Source organism: Mustela nivalis (assembly GCF_964662115.1).
Source record: "Mustela nivalis genome assembly, chromosome: 11".
Classification (NCBI taxonomy): Eukaryota; Metazoa; Chordata; class Mammalia; order Carnivora; family Mustelidae; genus Mustela; species Mustela nivalis.
In genome coordinates, this window is record NC_139030.1 from 37,417,513 (window position 1) to 37,438,624 (window position 21,112).

The following is a 21,112-nucleotide window of genomic DNA, read 5'->3' on the forward strand; positions in this document are numbered from 1 at the left end:
GGTGGAGAGGTCGCAGAAGCAGCTGGGGAACACTGTAGAACAGGACTTTAAAACACTGAAGAGGCCCCAACTCTTTAGAAAATTCATTAATACATCTGATAGAAAGAAACAAAACATATCAAATACCAGGTCTTTACATAGAGTCTAATTAATATAAATTCCTGTTGACAGCAACTCAAAGCACATATGTGCACATTCAAAATAAAATTTTGGAGGAAAATCACATCAGAGTCACTCAACCTTTGATTACCTAAGTGGATTTCTCACAATGAAATACATACATACACACACACACACACACAAACATGTATGCGTACATGAATTGGAAGGGGATGGGGCTGAAGAGTAAAGGGGCAGGTGTGTTATGTAGTGTGTCATTCACTACCATCTAAGGCAAAAAAATCTGGTCAACGTTTTTGAATTGACTAGAAATAAGCCTACCTGTCTTTTTTGATTAGGGCATTATTGTGTATCATATTACCACATCAGCTTTATTTTCTTTTATCTAGTCATTCGGGCTAAAGTTAAAGAAGTAAAGACCAAGTGCCATGACGTGACTGTTGTAGTTGAGGTGAAGGAGATTCTAAAGGCTTCTCTGGTAAACATTCCAAGGGACACCATTAACCTTTATACCAGCTCTGGCTGCCTGTGTCCTCCACTTAATGTTAACGAGGAGTATATCATCATGGGCTATGAAGATGAGGAACGCTCCAGGTAATTCACTCCCTAAGGATTCAGAATAATTGCTGTGCTTCTCCTTTCTTTTATCCTATGCATTTCTCTAGACCTCTTACTCTGGGGTTCTTACCTGGGGCTCTGTCTGCCTTCTAGGGACAGAGGCTTTGGTTGGGTCCCTCAATATAATGTTTTGGATAGAAAAGTGTATGTGTGCAATTTGTGGGTGTGCATTTCTCTGGGGACAGTGGTCCTAACATTTCTTCTTAAGGGAGTCCATGACTCCCAGATTGTTAAGAATTACTGCTCTAAAACTTGGCTGTTCTACTCTAGAATAAATAGTAAATCTTTCTTGACAAAGATTCCTTGTGTTTTTCAATAATACATTTTAATTTTCAAAAATGGTTGCTTCTTTAAAAAATATAGATTACTGTTGGTGGAAGGTTCTATTGCTGAGAAATGGAAGGATCGACTTGGTAAAAAAGTTAAGGTAAGCCTGAATCTTATGTTCAAAGTGATACATAAAAATAAAAGCAGAAAAATAGTCATTCGTCATTTACATGAAAGAGTTGCCCTTAAGAGCATGAGAAATACTTAAAGCTGAGACGTTATGTGTCTGTGTGTGTCTGTCTGTCTCTCTGTCTGGGTCTCAAATTCTGAGGATGGAGTTTGTTTTTAATGCCAATTTAATTTAAGGAGTGAATTCTTTGTAATGTATCAGAGATTTAGCCATAATAAATCTTCTCACAGTGAGAAATCTGACTATGGTTAGTCTAGTCCTGGTTGGGTGGCTCCACATTATCCTTAGGGCTCCAGGATCCTCCTTGCTTCCTGTTCTGCCATTTTTAAGGGAACTGCTTCCATGCTCATATTCACCTGGAGGTCACAAGATGGCTGCCCACCTCCAGCATCCCACCTATATTTCAGAGAGAAAAAAGGGGAGGTAGAAAGGGCTTTCCAAGTGTCCCATCTGGCAATTTATACTTAGGTTTTAGTCTCCCTTCCATCCCTACCTGCAAGAGAAAATGGAAAGTGTCGTTTTTTTGCTGGACATATTGCTTCCTTGAACAAATTGCAGTTCTGTGAGTCAAAGAAGAAGGGGATAAAAAATGATGGGCAGGAAACTACCAGTGTCATCTCAATTCATAGACACCAATTCCTCTGTACAAGCTGCAGCCACATTCATCTGTATGTGAGAGATCTGACCAAATCAGTCTTTATAGCAGTAATGGAGGTTTATTTTTAAGCCAATGATTCTTAGATTCTGGGAATGATGTGTTTTTAGAAATCACAGTAAATTATTATAGAAAGTTAGAAGGTTTCATTTCTTTTTACTATACTAAGCAAATCTGTCTCAAAGAATGGAGTGTATGCATAGAATGGCAAAGAATTGAAAAGTGTGTGCGTGCGTGCGTGTGTGTGTGTGTGTGTGTGTGTGTGTAGTGGGCAGGGAGGGAGAAAGAAAGAGTGGGAATTGTACCAAACATAATACATCCCCTTCCTTCTGTGAGTCTGAAGGCTTGGGAAACATTTACAGGGTAAGTTAAACACCCCTGGGCAGTTTATCTTATACATCTGGCACTTGACAGAGCAGACACATTTCAGTTTAAGTGACCTACAAAAATGTAAAGGGCATTATTTTTCAGGGAGAAACTACCCTTTGGTAAGTTCTTTTTTCCCCCCAGTATATTTGTCAAAAGTGAGATATATTTCAAGTTCAGACTTGTGGGAATTCTCCATTTGTGTCTCTTTTCAGTTACTTTGGTGTTTATTAAAAAAATGGCTCTTTTTCAGGAAGTTGGAATCTCTTACTGTCCTTTTAATTTGGTTTTCTGCTTGCTAATGCAGAACAGGAATTTGTCCTAAATTCCTGTACCAGTTGGAAGAGTCTTCAACATCCCTGCTGCAAAGCATGTAACGAGGCTTTCTGCTTCTCTTGGTATACCCAAACAGCGACCCTCATATAAAGACCCAGGACACATGGCTGGTTTATCCTATTTTTTACACAAACATATTTTCCATTGTTTTCTACAGGGGGCTCACAGAGTTACTGTGGAATCTTTATATTCTCAGTCTGGATTTAAACTTGCTAAAGGGAAGAATTGAACCAAAATGTGAACAATTTTTAATTCATATGCAGATATTCATGGCTAAAGATCTTGGGTAGAAAGTCTCTTTTGTCTAGATTTATTGAGATTCTTACTTTAGTTTGCCTGTCAATATGAGGATGTGAAAAAAAGTTTTAGGGAGGATACCATTTTTTTCTTTTTTTTTTTTTTTTTCCAAATAAGAGTTGCCCTTTTCAGCTGATTTCTTTTTCTTTTTTGCTGAGTGAGTAGAATAAGAATTTAATAAAGACCTTCTTATGGTTTTGCCATACGAATTGTTGTTTACCTAAGTCTCTGGTGTACCAGGATGTTCAAATCAAAATATTTGGTCTGCCTTGGGGAGCTGAGAATCAGACTATTTTTTAATATGAAAAACAGTAAGATTGTGTAATTGAGTAGGCTAGAATGAAGAATTATTTGTAGTAAATGAAAAATGATAATTTATTATGTACTAAGCCCTTTATATATTATTTATTAAACTTCAGAACAGTCTTATAAGTCTGTTCTATTAATTTCAATGTGTTAATGATAAAAATGAGGTTTAATAAGTTCAAAAACTTTCCACAGTAACTGGTGGAAGTAGAATTTGAATCTGGGCCCTCTGACCTTAGCTTCTTGCTGCTCATTGTGGTCTCTGCACCAGCAACACTGGCGTCACGGGGGAGCTTTCTAGGTATGAAAATTTTGGGTCCCATCCCAGACCTACTGAATGACAATCTACAATTTTAAGTTATTTCTATACTTATCAAAATTTGAAAAGTACTGTTGTAGTCCTTATTCACTACCTGTAATACCCAAAATATAACTTCCTTTTAATTTATTATTTTACATGTAGACCCTCTTGGCATTGTTATTATGGAATATTAGTGAACTTGATTGTGGGTTTTAGAAACATTGTGAATGTCTGCTTTGTACAACTTTGAGTGTAGACCCTCATCTGTTGTGATTGTTGCATTTGATAGAAATTATTTGGAAATACATTTTTTTAAAAGATTTTATTTATTTATTTGACAGAGATCACAAGTAGGCAGAGAGGCAGGCAGGGTTGGGGGGGGGGGGGCAGGAAGCAGGCTCTCTGCTGAACAGAGAGCCTGATGTGGGGCTCGATTCCAGGACCCTGAGCTCATGACCTGAGCCGAAGTCAGGAGCTTAACCCACTGAGGCACCCAGTTGCCCCTTGGAAATACATTTTTAAGAGATCCCATTTGCCCCCCAAATTTCCATTTTTTTCACTGCTTAAATCACGTATGTCTTAAAAGACTAAGTTCTGGCACATCATCAGAGAAAATGAAAAATAGCACTTCAAAGTCTGAGTGTCTTCCATTCATTGCCAGACTTATGTATATTACCTCCAGAAATAACCACAGGTTTGGACAGATATTTGTGTCACCATTTGACATGGAAATTTTAAGTTTGAGGATTGATATGAAAACATGGCTGACATATTCTAGGTGGCCAATTTTGTGCTTTTTACGGTCAGAGAATTGTGTCCGTCTAGCATCATCTGATAACAAAATTTTATACTCTTTTATGATCAGAGAATTATGTCTGTATAACATCTCAGGAAAACAAAATTTTATACTTTTGCAGTCAAATGCTCTACCACTGAGCTATACCCCCAGAATTTTATACTTTTGGAAAATGCTTTTACGATTGGACTTTGCGGTCTTATTAAGTTGTTAGAATAATAGAAATGATAACCCTGGTGATATGTGCCTGTGACCATTTAATGTTTTAAATTTCACAGCGCTGGGATATGAAGCTCCGTCATCTTGGACTGAATAAAAGTGATTCTAGCCATAGTGATTCCACTCAGAGTCAGAAGTCTGGCAGGAACTCCAACCCCCGGCAAGCACGCAACTAAATCCTGAAATGCAAAGAACATCAGTGGACTTCCTATTAAGACTTGCATTGCTGGACCAGCAAAGGAAAATTGCACTATTGCACGCCATATTCTATTTTTTACCACAAAAATCATGTGGTAACTGATATTACTTCTATTTTCTCTCTTGTTTTCTGTTTTTCTCTTCCCTCCCCCCACCTCTTTTTTTGTGGTCTGAGTGCAGATCCTTAAATATATGTATTCTGTTTCACTAATGCTGGGAAAACTGTTCTTTGCAATAATAATAAATTAAACATGTTGATACCAGGGCCTCTTTGCTGGAGTAAATGTTAATTTGCTGTTCTGCACCCAGATTGGGAATGCAATATTGGATGCAAAGAGAGCTTTCTGGTATCCACAGAAAGCTAGATATGCCGTAAAACAGTCTGCTTATCTAATTGCAATTGCCTCGTTTTCACATGCCTTTTGGGCATTCTCCTCACGCTTAAAAGTTCTGAATGTTTATAAAGGTAAAATGACAGTTTGAAATCAAATGCCACACAGGCCAGGCAATCAAGCACCAGGAAGCATTTATGAGGAAACAACACAGAAGATAACTTATTTGCAAGATTGGCAGAAAGCAAAATAAATAGTTCTAGGGGAAAGAACATTTCGCTTGATTGAGAAGCACCACTGAAACCAGTGGCTGTTGGGGTGTAAACAGTAGCATTTTTCTTTGGGCAATGCATTTGGTTTGTTTATGAATATATTAATCAGCATTAGGGAAGTGAATTATAACTAGACATCTGCTGTTATCGGTGTAGCTCTGTTAAATTTGCTTCCCTTTAAATAAACTCATTGGTATGAGTCTTTTTTTCCCCACCTTTTAAAATAAATCTTGACTTGCTGCATTGACCAGGAAAAGAAAGTATGTATGCATGTGCACCGGGTGTTATTTTTGAAAGATACATAGCTCTATAAAATGCTGTAGTTTGCAGGATGGTAAAATGTGTGAGGGTGTGCCTGTGTGTATGTGCGCATGTGTGTGTGTGTGTGCACTCACACCCAAGCTGGACTGAATTACAGGCCTGTACTTTATCACTTGGATTTGTGCTGTTTAATGCTCAGTAAAATATGCCTAATAAAAGGAATTCTGGTTGTCAGGAGGACAGTTTTTCTGACTTTTGAACCACATGCGCAATCTCACTAACCAAGCTGCAGTGTCCCCAGGGACCTTGGGGGAACACCTGATACGTTTCCTTCTTTCCTTCTTCTAGCCAGGTTCTTCTCTTCAATTTACATATTTCATATAAGCAGAACCAAATTTCTAAGCTATGGCATACTGAAAATAAAACATTTATGAAGCAAAATGGTGCTGTGCTTCCTTCTACCAGGGCAATCGTGCCAGAATGAAATTCTGGAACAATCATTTCCCCAAATAGTTAATAATTCCTCTAAATTCTCCCTTTTGAAAGTAAGAGATCATCCTGACATTCTGGCTGTTACTTAAGCCCCTGCAGTTTGGGAATCTCAGAAGAGTCGCCACTTTTGCCTCCCATGAAGATTGTATGCTTTTTGAGCTGCCGAATGGCTGCTAGTGGGTCAATCGGCCACTTGCTCTTTGCGGTTTATTCTCAAATGGCTAGGGCAGGTGCATCTTTTTCTAGATGCTGCAGTCATAGCCTTAAAAAGGTGAGTTTGGGGGCGCCCAGGTGGCTCAGTTGTTAAGTGTGCTCAGGTCATGGTTCCGGGGTCCTGGGATCAAGCCCCGAATCAGGCTCCCTGCTCAGTGGGAGGCCTGCTTCTCCCTCTCCCGCTCCCCCTGCTGTGTTTCCTCCCTCGCTGTGTCTCTCTCTGTCAAATAAATTAAATAAATAATTTTTTTTTAAAGAATTTATTTATTTATTTGACAGAGAGAGATCACAAGTAGGCAGAGAGGCAGGCAGAAAGAGAAAGGAGGAAGCAGGCTCTCTGCTGATCAGAGAGCCCGATGCGGGGCTCGATCCCAGGACCCTGGGATCATGACCTGAGCCGAAGGCACTGGCTTAACCCACTGAGCCACCCAGGTGCCCCAATAATTTTTTTTTAGAAAAAGTGAGTTTGGGGGTGCCTGGGTGGCTCAGTGGGTTAAGTGACTGCCTTTGGCTTGGGTTGTGATCCTGGAGTACCAGGATCGAGACCTCTCTCCTTAGCAGGGAGTCTGCTTCTCCCTCTAACCCTCCCCCTTCTCATGCTCTCTCTCTCTCTCAAATAAGCAAATAAAATCTTTAAAAAATTAAAAAAAAAAAAAAAAAGGTAAGTTTGGGTGTCCCAGGGGAGTCGTGAAGTGGCACAAGGGAAGACCCGTATCTTGGGATTTCTCATTATGGTGTTGATAACTCAACTTGAGCTTCAAGGATTCAGAACTGGAAAGTCATGCTTCTTCAGTGTTCTCTTTCTCTCACGTGTTTTTCATGTTCACTATGGGCAGAAGGGCAAGAATAGACTGAAGGAGGTTGAGAAGAATTGGTTTCTCAAATCCACGAAATGTCCTCATCTCTTCCAAAGCATAGTAAGGAAGACATTTTTTTTAGAGAGAGAGAGTGAGAGAGAATGGGGAAGGGACAGAGGCAGAGGGAGAATCTTAAGCAGGGTCCATGCCCAGGGTGGAGCCGGAACGGGGCGGGGGGGTGGGGATTGATCTCACGTCCCTGAGATCACTACTTGAGCCAAAATCAAGAGTTGGTTGCTTAACCAACTGAGCCACCCAGGGACCTCCCCCATAGTAAGAGGAATTTTAAGTGAAGAAATATTCTGATGTACAATGGAAGACACAGACATGTCTAGGCCCTACAGTATTTTTTCAGGGTTGAGAAATAGCTATGGTGATGGTAATAGTTTCTGTGTAGAGATGTGACATTGTTTATGCTCAGAACATATACAATTATATTTATAAACAAAAGAGCACTCCATTTTTGGATTCACCTGTGCTCTCTGCCACCTTCCCTTTAGTGATCTCTACTGGCAATGCTCGATTTTGCTCATTCTATGTAAAAGTTTGTCAGCAAACTTTCCAATGATATGAGGTCTGTGAATTGTGGTGTTGATAATGTGCTCCTGGTATTTTGCTACGATAGTTGCAATATCTTCATTAATAAATTATGTACAGACCTCTCTTGGGAGATAACTTGATTTTCATCATGATGGTTGTGTTTCTAATCAGACTGCAAAACCATTTCTACTCTCCAATTGCCATAATATACATACATCTTATTCGTGCCTCTCTACAGGCTTTTCTGACAGGTACTAACTTCCAAAGCCACTAAACATTTAATATATATGCACCCTTGTGGGTAACCTTGAAATCTAAAGAGTTAATTTAAAATTTCTTTGAGCAATTTTGTTCACCTTCAGGATTTTAATTTCTCCAACCCAAGTAACAACACCAAAATGTTAGGTGCATGCTGAATAGACTGGCACAGGTTAAAATAACAGCAAATTTGGATTCTCTGCACAGATATGCGAGTATTTTACTGTGTCACATATAGAGTGTAATCTGATTCGGTGCCATATGTTGCACTGAGCATTTGGGGGTGGGGTGGGACAAATGCATGGCTTTCCACATCTGTTCTGTATTAAGAAGACAAATACAAAAATTACAATCACTGTGAGTAAATAGCACTACTTATTGCCTTCTGCAAGAAATTACTTGCTATTATTTTTTCAACAAGTTAAAATGACAAATAAGTATTTCAAGATTGGTGTTTACTCAGACTGGGAGCTTTAATATTTAGATAATATAAGCCTTCAAAAGATAGTAAAAATGAGGTAGAGCAGAGATTTCTCATACTATTACAGAAATCCAACTGATAGAATTTTTGAACATGGTTCCTAGCTGTATTAATAACAAAAAATGGTAGAGTCAGACCTTTTTAAAGTTATCTCTTTGGGTAATAATACCTAACATTGGCTAGAGCTTTATAAAAAACACCTGTATTTGTGTTACCTCCTGTAACACAGGAGGCAGAGGGAAGTCTGTGAAGTAGGTATTATTTCTGTTTTACAGATGAAGAAATCAAAACCTTAGAAACTTGGAGTTTTGTAAGTAGCAGAGCTGGGCCTCAGATGCTCTAATTTTTATTTCCCAAGTTTTCCACCACTGTAAATGCTGATAAAAAGATCAATGCATCTTGACATTTAAAAAAAAAAACATAGTATCAGGCATGGACTGGGCTACTCATGTTTTTTTCTTAAACTGAGGTCTACCGACTGCATGCCAGAAAGTGTATATGATATAGTTCCAATTCTGATCCCAAGTACTGCTGTTTTTATTTTTCAGTTTTCCTTGCCTACAAAATTAAAGTTTCAATGGAATGATTCTTATAGAGGAGGAGCAGGTAAATAAACAATTAAAGTGATTCTTTTGGTATTAACAGTTTGATTTGTTTAGCATTAGTAGTTTAAAGATATGGGATTCTCTGTAGAAAACATGGTATTTTCCTTCTGAGTTTCCATCTTCCCTTGAATTTGGAGAGAAGTATGGAGTTCATAGTATTTAACAATGTTAGGAGGAAAGTTGAAATTCAAAGTTGATTGTTGATTGGTTGCCACAAATAAAACCAGACTGATTATGTTCTACTGGGAACTCTGTTTCTCACTCTTAGATCTTCCCTTAAGCCCTCCCCCACCAGCATCTTCCACAGACAAGAAAGAACACTATTCTATATGACCTAATTCCTCCTGCTTTTCTTTCATTAAATATTTTTATAATGACAGGGATTCAACACATTGAAAGACAACTAAAGGCTTTTTTTGAGGGGGGGTGGATAAAATGCAACCATTATTTGTTGGTTCAACTTTGAATGGTGGGTGCTGAGAACTTGAGGAGCTATGAAGAAGGATAGGGTGTGCTCAGGGAAGCTTGCCAGTCCAAAAGGAGAGGATGTGTGGACTGCGGAAGCTAAATCAGAAATGAAAGCAAATGTAGAAAAGAACTTCCCACTAATCTCAAGGCTATGGAGGGGAAATCACCCTCCATAGTGCTGGGGCTGCCCTTCCAAATAGCCAGAACACCCTCCACACACACTACACATCATGAAATGGGACTGAATGTTCTGTAGGGTTGGGTCTTAGGAAAATTTGGGGCATCAGCAAGGGTAGGTTGAATTATACACGAAGCTTAGGATCCTTCTGAGATGGTAAATAGTCTATGAAACAGAGAACAAAGAATTTCTTGTCTATACTGGACGGCCAATAAAGCTAATAAAGTTGATCTGGTTCATTCATTTTATCTCCACATTATTTTGGTGACTCTGGTTGGGAGGATCAAGGTTTCTCTGAGATAAGATCCCTATACTAGTATTAAGAAGAGAATTGGAGGTAAATACTTCTGACTCAACTAGACAAAAGGATAGATGAATGTAAACAAAATCTCTACTGCAGAACTCTTTCCCTGGGACTTATAACTCAAATGATCGATCAGAGCTTTAAAAAGAAGCATGGAGTTCAGAAATATTATACCTATGAAGACGGCATTGTCCTGTCTGTGAGCATTTATCTCTTTCCCTCTTGTTCGTTCTCCCCTGTTCTGCTTCTCCTCATATTGTTCTGCTCATTAAATCAAATACAGGGCTGTAGGAAGTATGTGCAGAACTGTTAGAAAGCCAAGTATGAAACAAATAGAAGAGACTGACATTCTTTAAGCCCTTTAATAATATCCCTGAAGCTCATCTAAATTTCTTTCAAATCCCTAGTTCAGACAGTCTTGTCTTTAGCTTCTCTTCTATATACCCAGTACCAATAGCCTGAAACTACTACTTCTAAACTTCCTTAGAAACATTCACTCATTCAAAACAGCCTCCTTAACCCACCTTGAAAAGAGCTCCGAAGTTAGGGCACCTGGATTCAAACTCTTGCTTTGCAACTTACTGGCTGTTTAGCCTGCTCTCCAAGTTCTGAGATCAGGTGAGTGGAGCTGGGCAGAGCCTGTAGAGCAGTGCCCAGATCATGGTAGGTGTTTAATAAATACCGGAATTGTTCCACCTTTTATTCTTGAATTCTCCCTTTAAGGTCCACAGTTCTCAAACAGTGTCCACAGTTCTCAAAAGCTAGAAAAGGGAGATGTCAGTTGCCCCCTTTAAGCAATTAAGTGCTTACCCAGGCAAAAAGAAAAAGTGGCTTCCAAGAGATCTTACACGCTGCCCTGTTCTCACTCCACCATCTTTAAGATGCCAAACTAAAAAAATTCCCTTCATTCATCCTCAGGTTGAAGACTGAAATCCTCTTTCTTTTCTTCTTCTTCTTAAGCTGATGTGCTTAGAAGTAGCAGGGTCAGGAGACAGGAAGAACACTCACTCATTCAATTAAGGTAAGATTCTGAAAAAAAAAAAAAAAAACACACACATAATACTCAATTCTACAAAAACTTATATAACTGATAAAAATGTGTTTCCTTCCAAATATGATTTATTTATTTTATTTTTTAAAAAAGATTTTATTTATTTATTTATTTGACAGACAGAAATCACAAGTAGGCAGAGAGGCAGGCAGAGAGAGATGAGAAGCAGGCTCCCTGCCGAGCAGAGAGCCCGATGTGGGACTCGATCCCAGGACCCTGGGATCATGACCTGAGCCGAAGGCAGAGGCTTTAACCCACTGAGCCACCCAGGCGCCCCAAATATGATTTATTTTGGAAGTCAAAAAACAAGACTCTTCTCTAACCACTTTTAAATACAGAGAATGGTAAACTTATGGGAAGCTTCACATCTTTATATTGGTTATCTCTATGGGGATATCAACTTCCAGATTGATTCACTTAATCTTCCAGCTTTGGAAGTGGGTTTTTATGTTTTGCTGTTATTCATTGTAAGTAAAAGATTATTTCACATAAAGGAACAAAACAAGTAAGCCAATATATATTTTAATGTTATTGGTAAAATTTTGGTCCCCAAGAATGGTTATTGTTCATTGTTTAGGTGAGCAAGAAGACATCTCTTGCAATGATATGTGTTCTCAATATGAGCTAAATTTTGTTAGAGGAGCTTCTTGGTGTTTTTCATTTCCTAGAGAGTTCCAGAAGTACTAAAAGTATATTGAGACAAAGTGTTTATGTTTCAAAAGTGCAGGCTCTGCATTCCAGGCTGCACACTGAGGGTTCTCAAAACAGAGGCGGCTTTAACTGAAGTTGGGGAAATAAGGATAACTCCTAAGGGCTCGGATGAGTACATATTGGAAAAATAGAAGATAGCCTATCAGCCAGCTGTAAAAGGTAACAACCTGATTCTAGGGGTTGGCACACCTTTCTGTAAAGGGTTGCATAGTAAATACTTAACACTTAGTAAAGCCTCTGTTGCAAGCTCTGCCCTTGAGGCTTAGAAGCAGGCATTGATAATACATACATGAGTGAACATGGTAGTGTTCTAATAAAACTTTATTTACAAAAACAGGAGGTAGGCTGCTTTTGGCCTTTGGGCTATAGTTTGCCTACCTTTGTGGGTCATCTAATCAAATGTTCACTAACTAGTTTGAATGATTTGATCACTTTTTATACTTAATGAAATAGATAGTTTTGTGGCACAGAGACTTAATTATGGGGAAAGGTTAGGTTTGTGCTTAAATAGGACTTTGCCTAGCATTTTGCCATTAGAGAGTGAATCTATTGGGTAGAACATTGTTCTCTTCAGGAATAAAACACAAGGGCTTGGGAAATATATCAAATTACCATTTTTTTTTAAAGATTTTATTTATTTATCAGAGGAGGGGGGAGAGCGAGCACAGGCAGACAGAATGGCAGGCAGAGGCAGAGGGAGAAGCAGGCTCCCCGCCGAGCAAGGAGCCTGATGTGGGACTCGATCCCAGGACGCTGGGATCATGACCTGAGCCGAAGGCAGCTGCTTAACCAACTGAGCCACCCAGGCGTCCCTCAAATTACCATTTTTTAATTAATTAACTAATTAGGACCAAAAAAGTCCCTAGAAGCTGCAGGAGAATACATGGTACCTGGCCTAGGGAATAGGGAATAGGGAGTACCATATATATTTTTTTTTTTATAAAAAAAGCTAGAAAAGGGAGATGTCAGTTGCCCCCTTTAAGCAATTAATCAGAGGACTCATTTGACCACCCAGTGATATTTTGTTGTTTCCCTGCAAAGGCACAATCGTTAGGATGATCCACCAGGGAAAATTCATATGTAGTACAAGATGGTAGAACCTACAAAAGAAATAAAACAAAAGGTAATTCTTTTAAAAGTCCTTCAATCTGCTGGTCTCATTTCTCTCTTGCCTCCCCTCCCATTCATTCTAGTTCGGCGTATTGAAAAGTGTTCCTACTGCTAATTATCCCCTCTTTTTAAAGCTGGCATGCCTATAGTAATGAAAAACTATAAATATGGTTGGTAGTTGTCATTTTAAAAAATGTTATTTACTCTTTGCTATTTCCTTAACATATCCATTTAAGTTGCTAAAACTAAGAGAGAGAGAGAGAGAGAGAGAAAGAAAGAAAGAAAGAAAGAAAGAAAGAAAGGAAGAAAAATAAAGACACTAGGAAGTGTTGCCCATGCATTAAAAACCCTGTTGTGTGTTTAACCCACTCACCATAAGCTTGATTTACAACTGCTTTCCCTGCCTGATGAATCCCACATGCCCCATAATTTAAACATCTTAATGTGCCTCTCACTGGAGTCCCTTTTTATTTGAATGTAAATTGATTCTGAAACTGCTCCCAGTCAGAAGTTTGTGTTTGAAATACTGTAGCTTAGAGTCTAATATGGTCATACTAAGGTTCAGTCTGCAAGGTATAGGAATGAGGTTAAATTGCTGGCATAATTAACCTACCTCAGGTTCATTTAACCATCAAATATACACTCCAGCTGACTGTTGAACCTGCCGTAAATAAATAAATGGCAGAGATCCTGAGCCATTCAACGAAAGGACTGCAGTTTGTTTGTATAAATACAAAAGAACCTTGAGTTCCTTTCTGGATTTGTGAGTTTATTCTTTTTTTGAGGACTTTAAGGGATTTTCTTTCTATTTTTTTAAAGATTTAAAAAAAAAAAACTATTTGACACAGAGAGAGAGCGCGAGACAGCAGGAGAGTGCACACAAGCAGGGAGAGTGGGAGAGAAACAGGCTCCCTACCTGCTGGAGCCCAATGCAGGGCTCTATCCCAAGACCCTGGAATCATGACCTGAGCCGAAGGCAGCCACTTACAGACTGAGCCACCCAGGTGCCCTGGGATTTTCAAAGGAAGGCAAACATGATTCTTGTAGAATTCTAGATCTGAGAGCAAGCCCACTAATTTTTATCTAGTCCAGGTAAAAGATAAAATCTATGTATGACAGTATCACCTACCTCATTCAAAAAGAGTATTCTGAAAGACATTTAATGAGATCCTTTAGTAGATAATTCTGGAATTTAATAATTCCTACTATTGACAAGTTCCACTGCAGGTTTTAGCACAAGGAAATGTCAAATTACATGAAATATTTAGTGACAATTATAAACGTCGTACTTTTTTAAAGTGCTTGTTCAACACCTTACACTTAAATAGCTAGATCAGTAAGTATTTTGGACTTAGGTTGGATATTCTTTTAATAAGTCTTGGTAACATTTAAGGTCCTCCTATTCTCCTTTAAGCTCAGGAAGGGATGTGTTAGCTCCAATTATGCCTGGGTTCAGATGTTAGCAGTCCTTGGAGACAAACCACAGGCTCTTGACCTGACCCGCTTCTCAGAGCCACAACCTGGAGAGTGGGAAAATGTCTTGTGTGATGAGGCCACTGACCAAAGAACAACAATGACAACAACAAAACATGAATAAATGAGGCAGTGGGCACACAAATGTATCCAAAGACAGGCTTGAGTCTGGAAAATGTCCAGAGTTCCACTGAACAAGCTAGTACACTGACCCTGGTCTAGTGTCAAACAGTCAGAGGCTGTGTTGAAGCACAGATCTTCCTCTAAAACACAGAGGATGGTGATTTTTGACCCAGGGAGCCTACCTCTTGAACAACTGTTTTTTGGTTTTTGTTTTTTCTTTTTTCTTTTTTTTGGTCTCAAGAAATTAGCTGTGGTCTTAAAAATTCCCGAATCTTGGAACAGATAGAAAGGGCATAACAATTGTTTCCTCTGCACCAGGAATTGGAAGTAGAAACTTCTTCTTAGACTGGGTTTAGAAAGGGAAGGAAAACAAGGCTGCTTTAATTACATGCAAACTTAAATTATAAAATAGTTCTTTACATTTATCTGGCACACTTCATCTTAAAAGACACTTTGTCACTTACTCATTCAAGGGCAAATTTTTACTGAGTGCTACTATGCCAGATGCTATGTTTGGTGGTGGGCATTCTGGCATGGTGCCTGCCCCATTGTAACTTGAAACGTGAGGCGGGAAGCAGACAAGACAAGTGACATATTGTGAGAAGTGCTAGGAAGGATAAATAAGATGCAATGATATTAGGGGTGGAGGTGGAGAGGGAGGTGGCAGGGAGCAGGTAACTACCTGCTGAACAAGGGGAGTCATCGAACTCAAATCACTGTGAAACTGATGAGGCTAAGCTTCAGTGTCCTTCACTTGTCCTGGCTTCTTCCGGGGTCCTGAGGCATCCCATGATCAGGTGTTTTTGTGACGTTTGCAAATTTAAGATTTTGAAAAATTATTTTTCCATAAAAAAGAATCCCCCCAATTGTGTAAGTTTTAGGGCTTAAAAAGTCTGAGTTTAGGCTTGGTGGTTAGGGAGGCTTCTCTGTGGAGGAAATATTTTAATTGATTCCACCAGGACAAGAAGGAGCCTGCCATGCTTGGTGTGGGGACAGTGGTCCAGGTAGGTCGCAGGACCATTTAAAAATTCTGAAGCTGGAAATTGCCTTGTGTTGGAGGACCTGTGGAAGGAGTAGAATGGGGAATGGAGAGAGAGGTGGGGGATAAGGTTGGAGACATTAGCCAGGGCAAACATGGAGGGCCACGGTGGCCATATTATGTAGTCTGGTTATGTCAGTGTGATATTGACATAAAACCATTAACATGTTTGAAGCAGGAGAGTAACATGATCAGATTTATGTTTTTAAAAGATGACTTAGGGGTGCTGGGGTGGCTCAGTCGGTTAAGCATCCGACTCTTGGTTTTGGCTTAGGTCATGATCTTGGGATCCTGAAATCAAGCCCCGTGTGAGGCTCCACACACAGCACGGAGTCTTCTTGAGATTATTCCCCCTCCTCTCTCCCCGCCCCCCATTATCCTTCTGCTCCTTCCCCTACTCACACACATGCTCTTACTCTCTCTAAAATAAATTTTAAAAAATAAACAAACAAATAAATAAAACCTTAAAAAAGAGAAGATGACTCAGATTCTATAAGAATGCTTGATATGAGGTGGAGGTGTGCTTAGAGAAAGGAGGCTGTCGTAATATTCCAGGTGAAGGGTGATGGTGCTTTGGATTAGGGTGGTTATGGAGGGAAGCGACAGGCTTAAGAGACACCTTAGATTTTGGAGTCATAGGACTACCCAATGGGTTGGATGTACAGAGCTGGAAAGAGACAAGTGACAGAGAGACAAGAGACAAAGCTGACAAATGATTTTCTGACTTGAGCCACTGGGTGGATGGTGGTGCTACTTACTAGGACGAGGAGAGCCTAGGAAGAGGGAAAAATTGGGTGGATGGGTTGAGGGAAAATCTGAGTTCTGATTTGGTTGCACTAAGTTTGAGATACTTATTACTTAATAGGAAGACATTGACTAGAAAGCCACAGATACAAATTTAGGAGTCACCAACATAAATATGATAAAGAACATATTTCCACACTATGTAATATTCCTATTTCTGCTCCTTTTAGTGGTTCTTCATTCTGTAATTTAATTAAATGGGACAGGACAAAGTTTGTAAACTAGATTAAGTAGAAATGCTCAGTTAAAGAGTTACTTTATGTGGAACTACAGGTTTCTTATAAAAAGATGTTGGGTGGTGGATATTAAAGAGGTCAGATATTGCATGGAGCATTGCGTGTGGTGCATCAACAATTTATGCTGGAACACTGAAAAGAATAAAATAAAATGAAATAAAAACATAAGATGTTGGAGTCTGGAGTATAGCTAGAAGGTTGCAATACTCACAAGAAGTTGTATTGGGAATATCTCAAAAGGCATTTACTATTATTATAATGGCTATGGATTTATAAGTGTAAATATGTCAATGTTGACATCTCTTTGAAGGTGATATAAAGCAGGATTATGGAGTTAGACATGATTTGGCATTATTTAATCCCACTCGAGTATGCAGGAATGAATTAGGTATGTGAAATATGTATACCGTCTTAATAAATCAGACTTTAACTTTGTTATCAGAGTGAGTTTACATTTCTTAGTGGCCTGTGAGAAACAATTATGCGACTACCACTGAATCATTCCAATCAATGAACAGACCAGGCTTTTAAAGCATATGTGAAATGTGGCCAATATTGTGTTTGCCTGTGGATTAAGACCTTGAATTTAGGAGGTTTCAGTTAGGTGATGTTTTCCCAGAGTTAAATACATATTTTTGCAAATAAGCAAGGAGTAGGAATATTGGCTAATCTGGCTGAAAAGTTCTAAATGTCAACTATAATTAAACACAATCTGAGGGTTTAGGATCCTGAAAAAATCATATTTGTACATGGTGTCAGTAGCAATAGAGACAATTTCAAAGAGCTGTGAGACAGAGATATGTGCTAGAAGGGGAAAGTAATTATGCTGGTCTTTAAAAATTCTTACCTTGGGCACCTGGGTGGCTCAGTGGGTTAAGCTGCTGCCTTCGGCTCAGGTCATGATCTCAGGGTCTCTGCTCAGCAGGGAGCCTGCTTCCTCCTCTCTCTCTTTCTGCCTGCCTCTCTGCCTACTCGTGATCTCTGTCTGTCAAATAAATAAATAAGATCTTTAAAAATAAATAAATAAATAAATAAATAAATAAAGTTCTTACCTTTTCCTTATGGAATATAGTTTAGTATATATAATTAGTACTTGCAAATGCAATGAAATTTGTGTTATTCTTAACAACATCATTCATTCAGGTTTTAAAAAATACCCAGGTATTAAGGTAACTTTGGAATTGAGGAAGAAGATTATTAGGCTACAAAGTAAAATTTGTAGGGAATGACATCTGTAACTATGAAATGTGAAGAATGCCAGCGTCAACTCAGCATTTGACCCTATGGGAAATATTCCACAAGCGGATTCTGTGTGAATGAGTTTCAATCTTATTACAGCCCCCTTTCTTGAGATTCTTCTCTGTTTTTGATGAGAGTTGGTGACCTAGAAGTTTTTGTTCATACATACAGTTCCCAAAATACTTATTGAGAACCTTAACAGTATTTGAGTGAAAATCTAATCTAGAAAAAAAAAGGTAGGCACGAGGAAGGTAGCAGAAGATAATCAGCACAAGAGACAAGCAGACAGGAAAGCTTTCAGGGCAAAAGTCACATTTTTTCTGTTGCTTGACATTAGAGTGTTAAACCCCAAAGGAGTACAGATTAATGATAAGATAAAAACATTTTAGAGAAAAGTAGAATAAGAGGCAGAGACTGTGCTAGGATTATAATGGACGAATTGAAGAGACCTTGCTGATAGCACTGGAAAGAAAAGGGATGCAGTTGCAAATTCGGCTCCTTGTCAACTTTTTGGTAGGTAAACGAAACAGGGCAGGCAGAACAGTCCCCCTAAGCCGTGTCCTTGTGAAGTCCGCCTCCAACTCCCACTTGCTGCTGTCATCGGCCAACAGCGATGTCAAAAGTCAAACCTAAGTTTTAAGTGTTACCACATGGGACCTCCACAGTACTGAGTGTCACCTCCGCAAAGTGACCTCTCCCTCCTTCTGGCTGGGGCACGCCAAGGGGCTGCTGTACGGACCCATCCACGCTGCTCTAGCTCATCTCACCGCCCAGCTCCTGGAGATGTCACAGTGACCTCTGAGCTCTAACAGGTGGCTCGGGGAACTAGTGCCAAACAGCTCCAGGGAAAGACTGCGCCCTTGAGATGTGCAGCCTCTGCCTGGGAACTGCCCCTTGATGCTTCTTATGGAGCCAGAGTGCTCCTCAGGAGCTCCTCACACTCTGCCCACCAAGTCCCATCAGCCTACCTGTGTGTCACTGTTCACACAGACTGGATTGTCCCTCTCCAGTTACATTTGAACGACCACAAGCCCCTTAAGAAGTCAGTTTGCCGAGGCCACCCAAATGCCAGAGCTGACGGCATCACCCATAAAGTACCTGTATGCAGACACGTAACTGTTTGCCTGTCTTTGGTCAGAAAAAGATCACTTTTAAAGAAGAAGAAAATCTTGAACGAATATGAAGTCTTTATTTTATCGTCATCAAATGTGGCTTTTGTGAAAGCTTGAAGAGTTGAGGAAACGGGTAACTTTTCATCAGCCACTAATGGGAAAAAACAGCTTAAACATGTGACTTTCCACAAGATTAATTTAAATTTGGGAAAACTGGCTAGACTTTCCCATCCCTCCTCTGCTGCAGTAAGTCCCAGAGACAAAGGCATCGCAGCTAAGTCGGCCCTTCTGGTTTTTGTACTGAGAAAGCGAGCTGCGCGTGCAGCTCTGGTGACGTGCCTTCCACAGCCCCAAGCGGCTTTGGCCTGCTGGTTGCATTGTCAACAATAAACACAGGAAAGGAGGCACTTTAAGCTACCGTTTCCACAAAAACTTCACTTGCAGGCTGCCTGCTGTTTCTTCCAACTATGCATGAAAAGCAATTAAGAAAAGTCTTGTATACTGTAGTCTGCTAAATGAAGGCTAATCTGTACTCTGGGACTAACAAAAGACACACAAAATGCTTACAAATCTTCTCAGAACCAAACTGTGTGCTGAGGTGCTTGTAAGAATGTGTGGCCCAATTAATGGAAAAACACTTAACTAAGAGTTAAATTGTCCCGTTGCCTTTTGCCCTATAAACTGGTGTCTAGCCTTAAGCCTGAGAAACCTAGCCGCATGCTTATTTTACCAAGGCGGAAACACAATGAACCGAGATAGGAGCCAGTCTAAGAACTTTACCGGTCCTGGGCCAACTATTAATGCTAAGCATTTGCACTGAATGAATACATACCTCTTTGTTATTTCTAATTGTGGCGGTGCAAAGGTTACTAAGTTCCCACATGGGATGGTACAAAGACGCTAGACCAACACAGCAGCTCCATTCCACACCCATGAAAGTGACTGCAGACCTGGAAGCGGAGTTTGAAAAAGAAATAAAATAAAATAAAATAAAATAAAATAAAATAGGTTGCATTTGCAGAAAAATGGTTGTGCCATGGTAACATAAACCTGAGTTACCAGTTTGTAAAATAATGCAATTATCCTCTTGTTACTAATAGCTTACGATTTTGACATTATCCCCCTTAAACTGATTCAAACATTTTTCAGGCCCCAAGTGACATCTCAGTTTGAAGTATTATTAAAATCATCCCTGGGATAAAATACCTACAAGATTCTTTTACCCCCAAAGCCATTCTCTGGTTGTGTAGTGTGTGTAAAAGTGACACTCACTTTAATGGAGGAGAGCCCTCCCACCCTTCCAAAATGGATGGGCCTATAGACTCTGGAGGCATATTTAAAGCTATCCATCAACATTTTCTTAAAAGTAAGATTTTGGAAATAAAGTAAAAGCTTGAAGGCTGCTTCTTTAGGAGAGTTCACCTTACAACATTGTTCCACGTGAAAACAGGCATGGTAAGCCTACATTCTAAAATGGAAAGCAAATAATAATAGTGGAGCTGTATACAAAATTTAAAAATGCTGATCTATCAAAGTTTTAAAGTTAGCATTATAGTAGGCCCGAGTTTGTGCGAAGTATAGATCAATGTGTATGTGTGTATGTTCATATGTGTATATAGTTATTTATTAGAAGTGAAAATATTTTCATCAGCTGATTCCAATTGGTCCTTAATTAGTGTTTTAAGTTAGGGTATGACATACTGTACTAATTTAATTTTTAAGGATTATTTTTGTTATTTCAAGTGTGGACCGCAAGTACCTTTACTGTAGACAGCAGCATCCTTTGTTCTGCCAAGTAACTCTGCAGCTGTAATAAGACTGGGTTTTTTGCTTCTTTCTCTATTTTTAGTAAATCAAGGATATGTCTTAGAAAATATTTCCTATGATCACTTCCCCCCCTTTTCCTTACAGTGCCCAATGGAAACTAATCATCTTTAGAAAAATTAAAGTCTAAATCATATAACATGTTGATTCAAATTCTGTGGATCATGAGGCTAGAATGGATTGACATTTCTAATAACAAAACTATTGCAACTAAGAATGCAGAAGGGTTAAGCATGATATTAATAATGTTGCATCACACACTCAGGAAACACTTCTGTGTTTAATCAGTTCACTTAAGTAAAATAGAGTGACTGTTGGGCAGAGGCTGTAAACATAAGTGGTAGGAAAAGTTTCTATTTCTCTTTTGGTTCTTCTCGTTTTTATTTCATTCTTGTTTATAAAAGTCTTGTGACAAGAATTACTGGTATTCAAAACATCTACTCTGACAGGACTGTCCTTG

The 21,112-nt window shown here is 39.3% G+C and overlaps 1 protein-coding gene across 1 annotated transcript in view; it reads left to right on the forward strand.

Annotated features, from left to right (window-relative positions):
- Positions 1 to 5,771, forward strand: part of FRZB (frizzled related protein) — a 31,486-nt gene extending 25,715 nt beyond the window's left edge. The window contains exons 4-6 of the mRNA XM_082689359.1: positions 510 to 714; positions 1,102 to 1,165; positions 4,531 to 5,771. Coding sequence (XP_082545485.1) covers positions 510 to 714; positions 1,102 to 1,165; positions 4,531 to 4,647 — 386 coding nt within the window. The 3' untranslated portion in view covers positions 4,648 to 5,771. The remainder of the gene's footprint in view (positions 1 to 509; positions 715 to 1,101; positions 1,166 to 4,530) is intronic.
- The last annotated feature ends 15,341 nt before the right edge of the window (positions 5,772 to 21,112 follow it).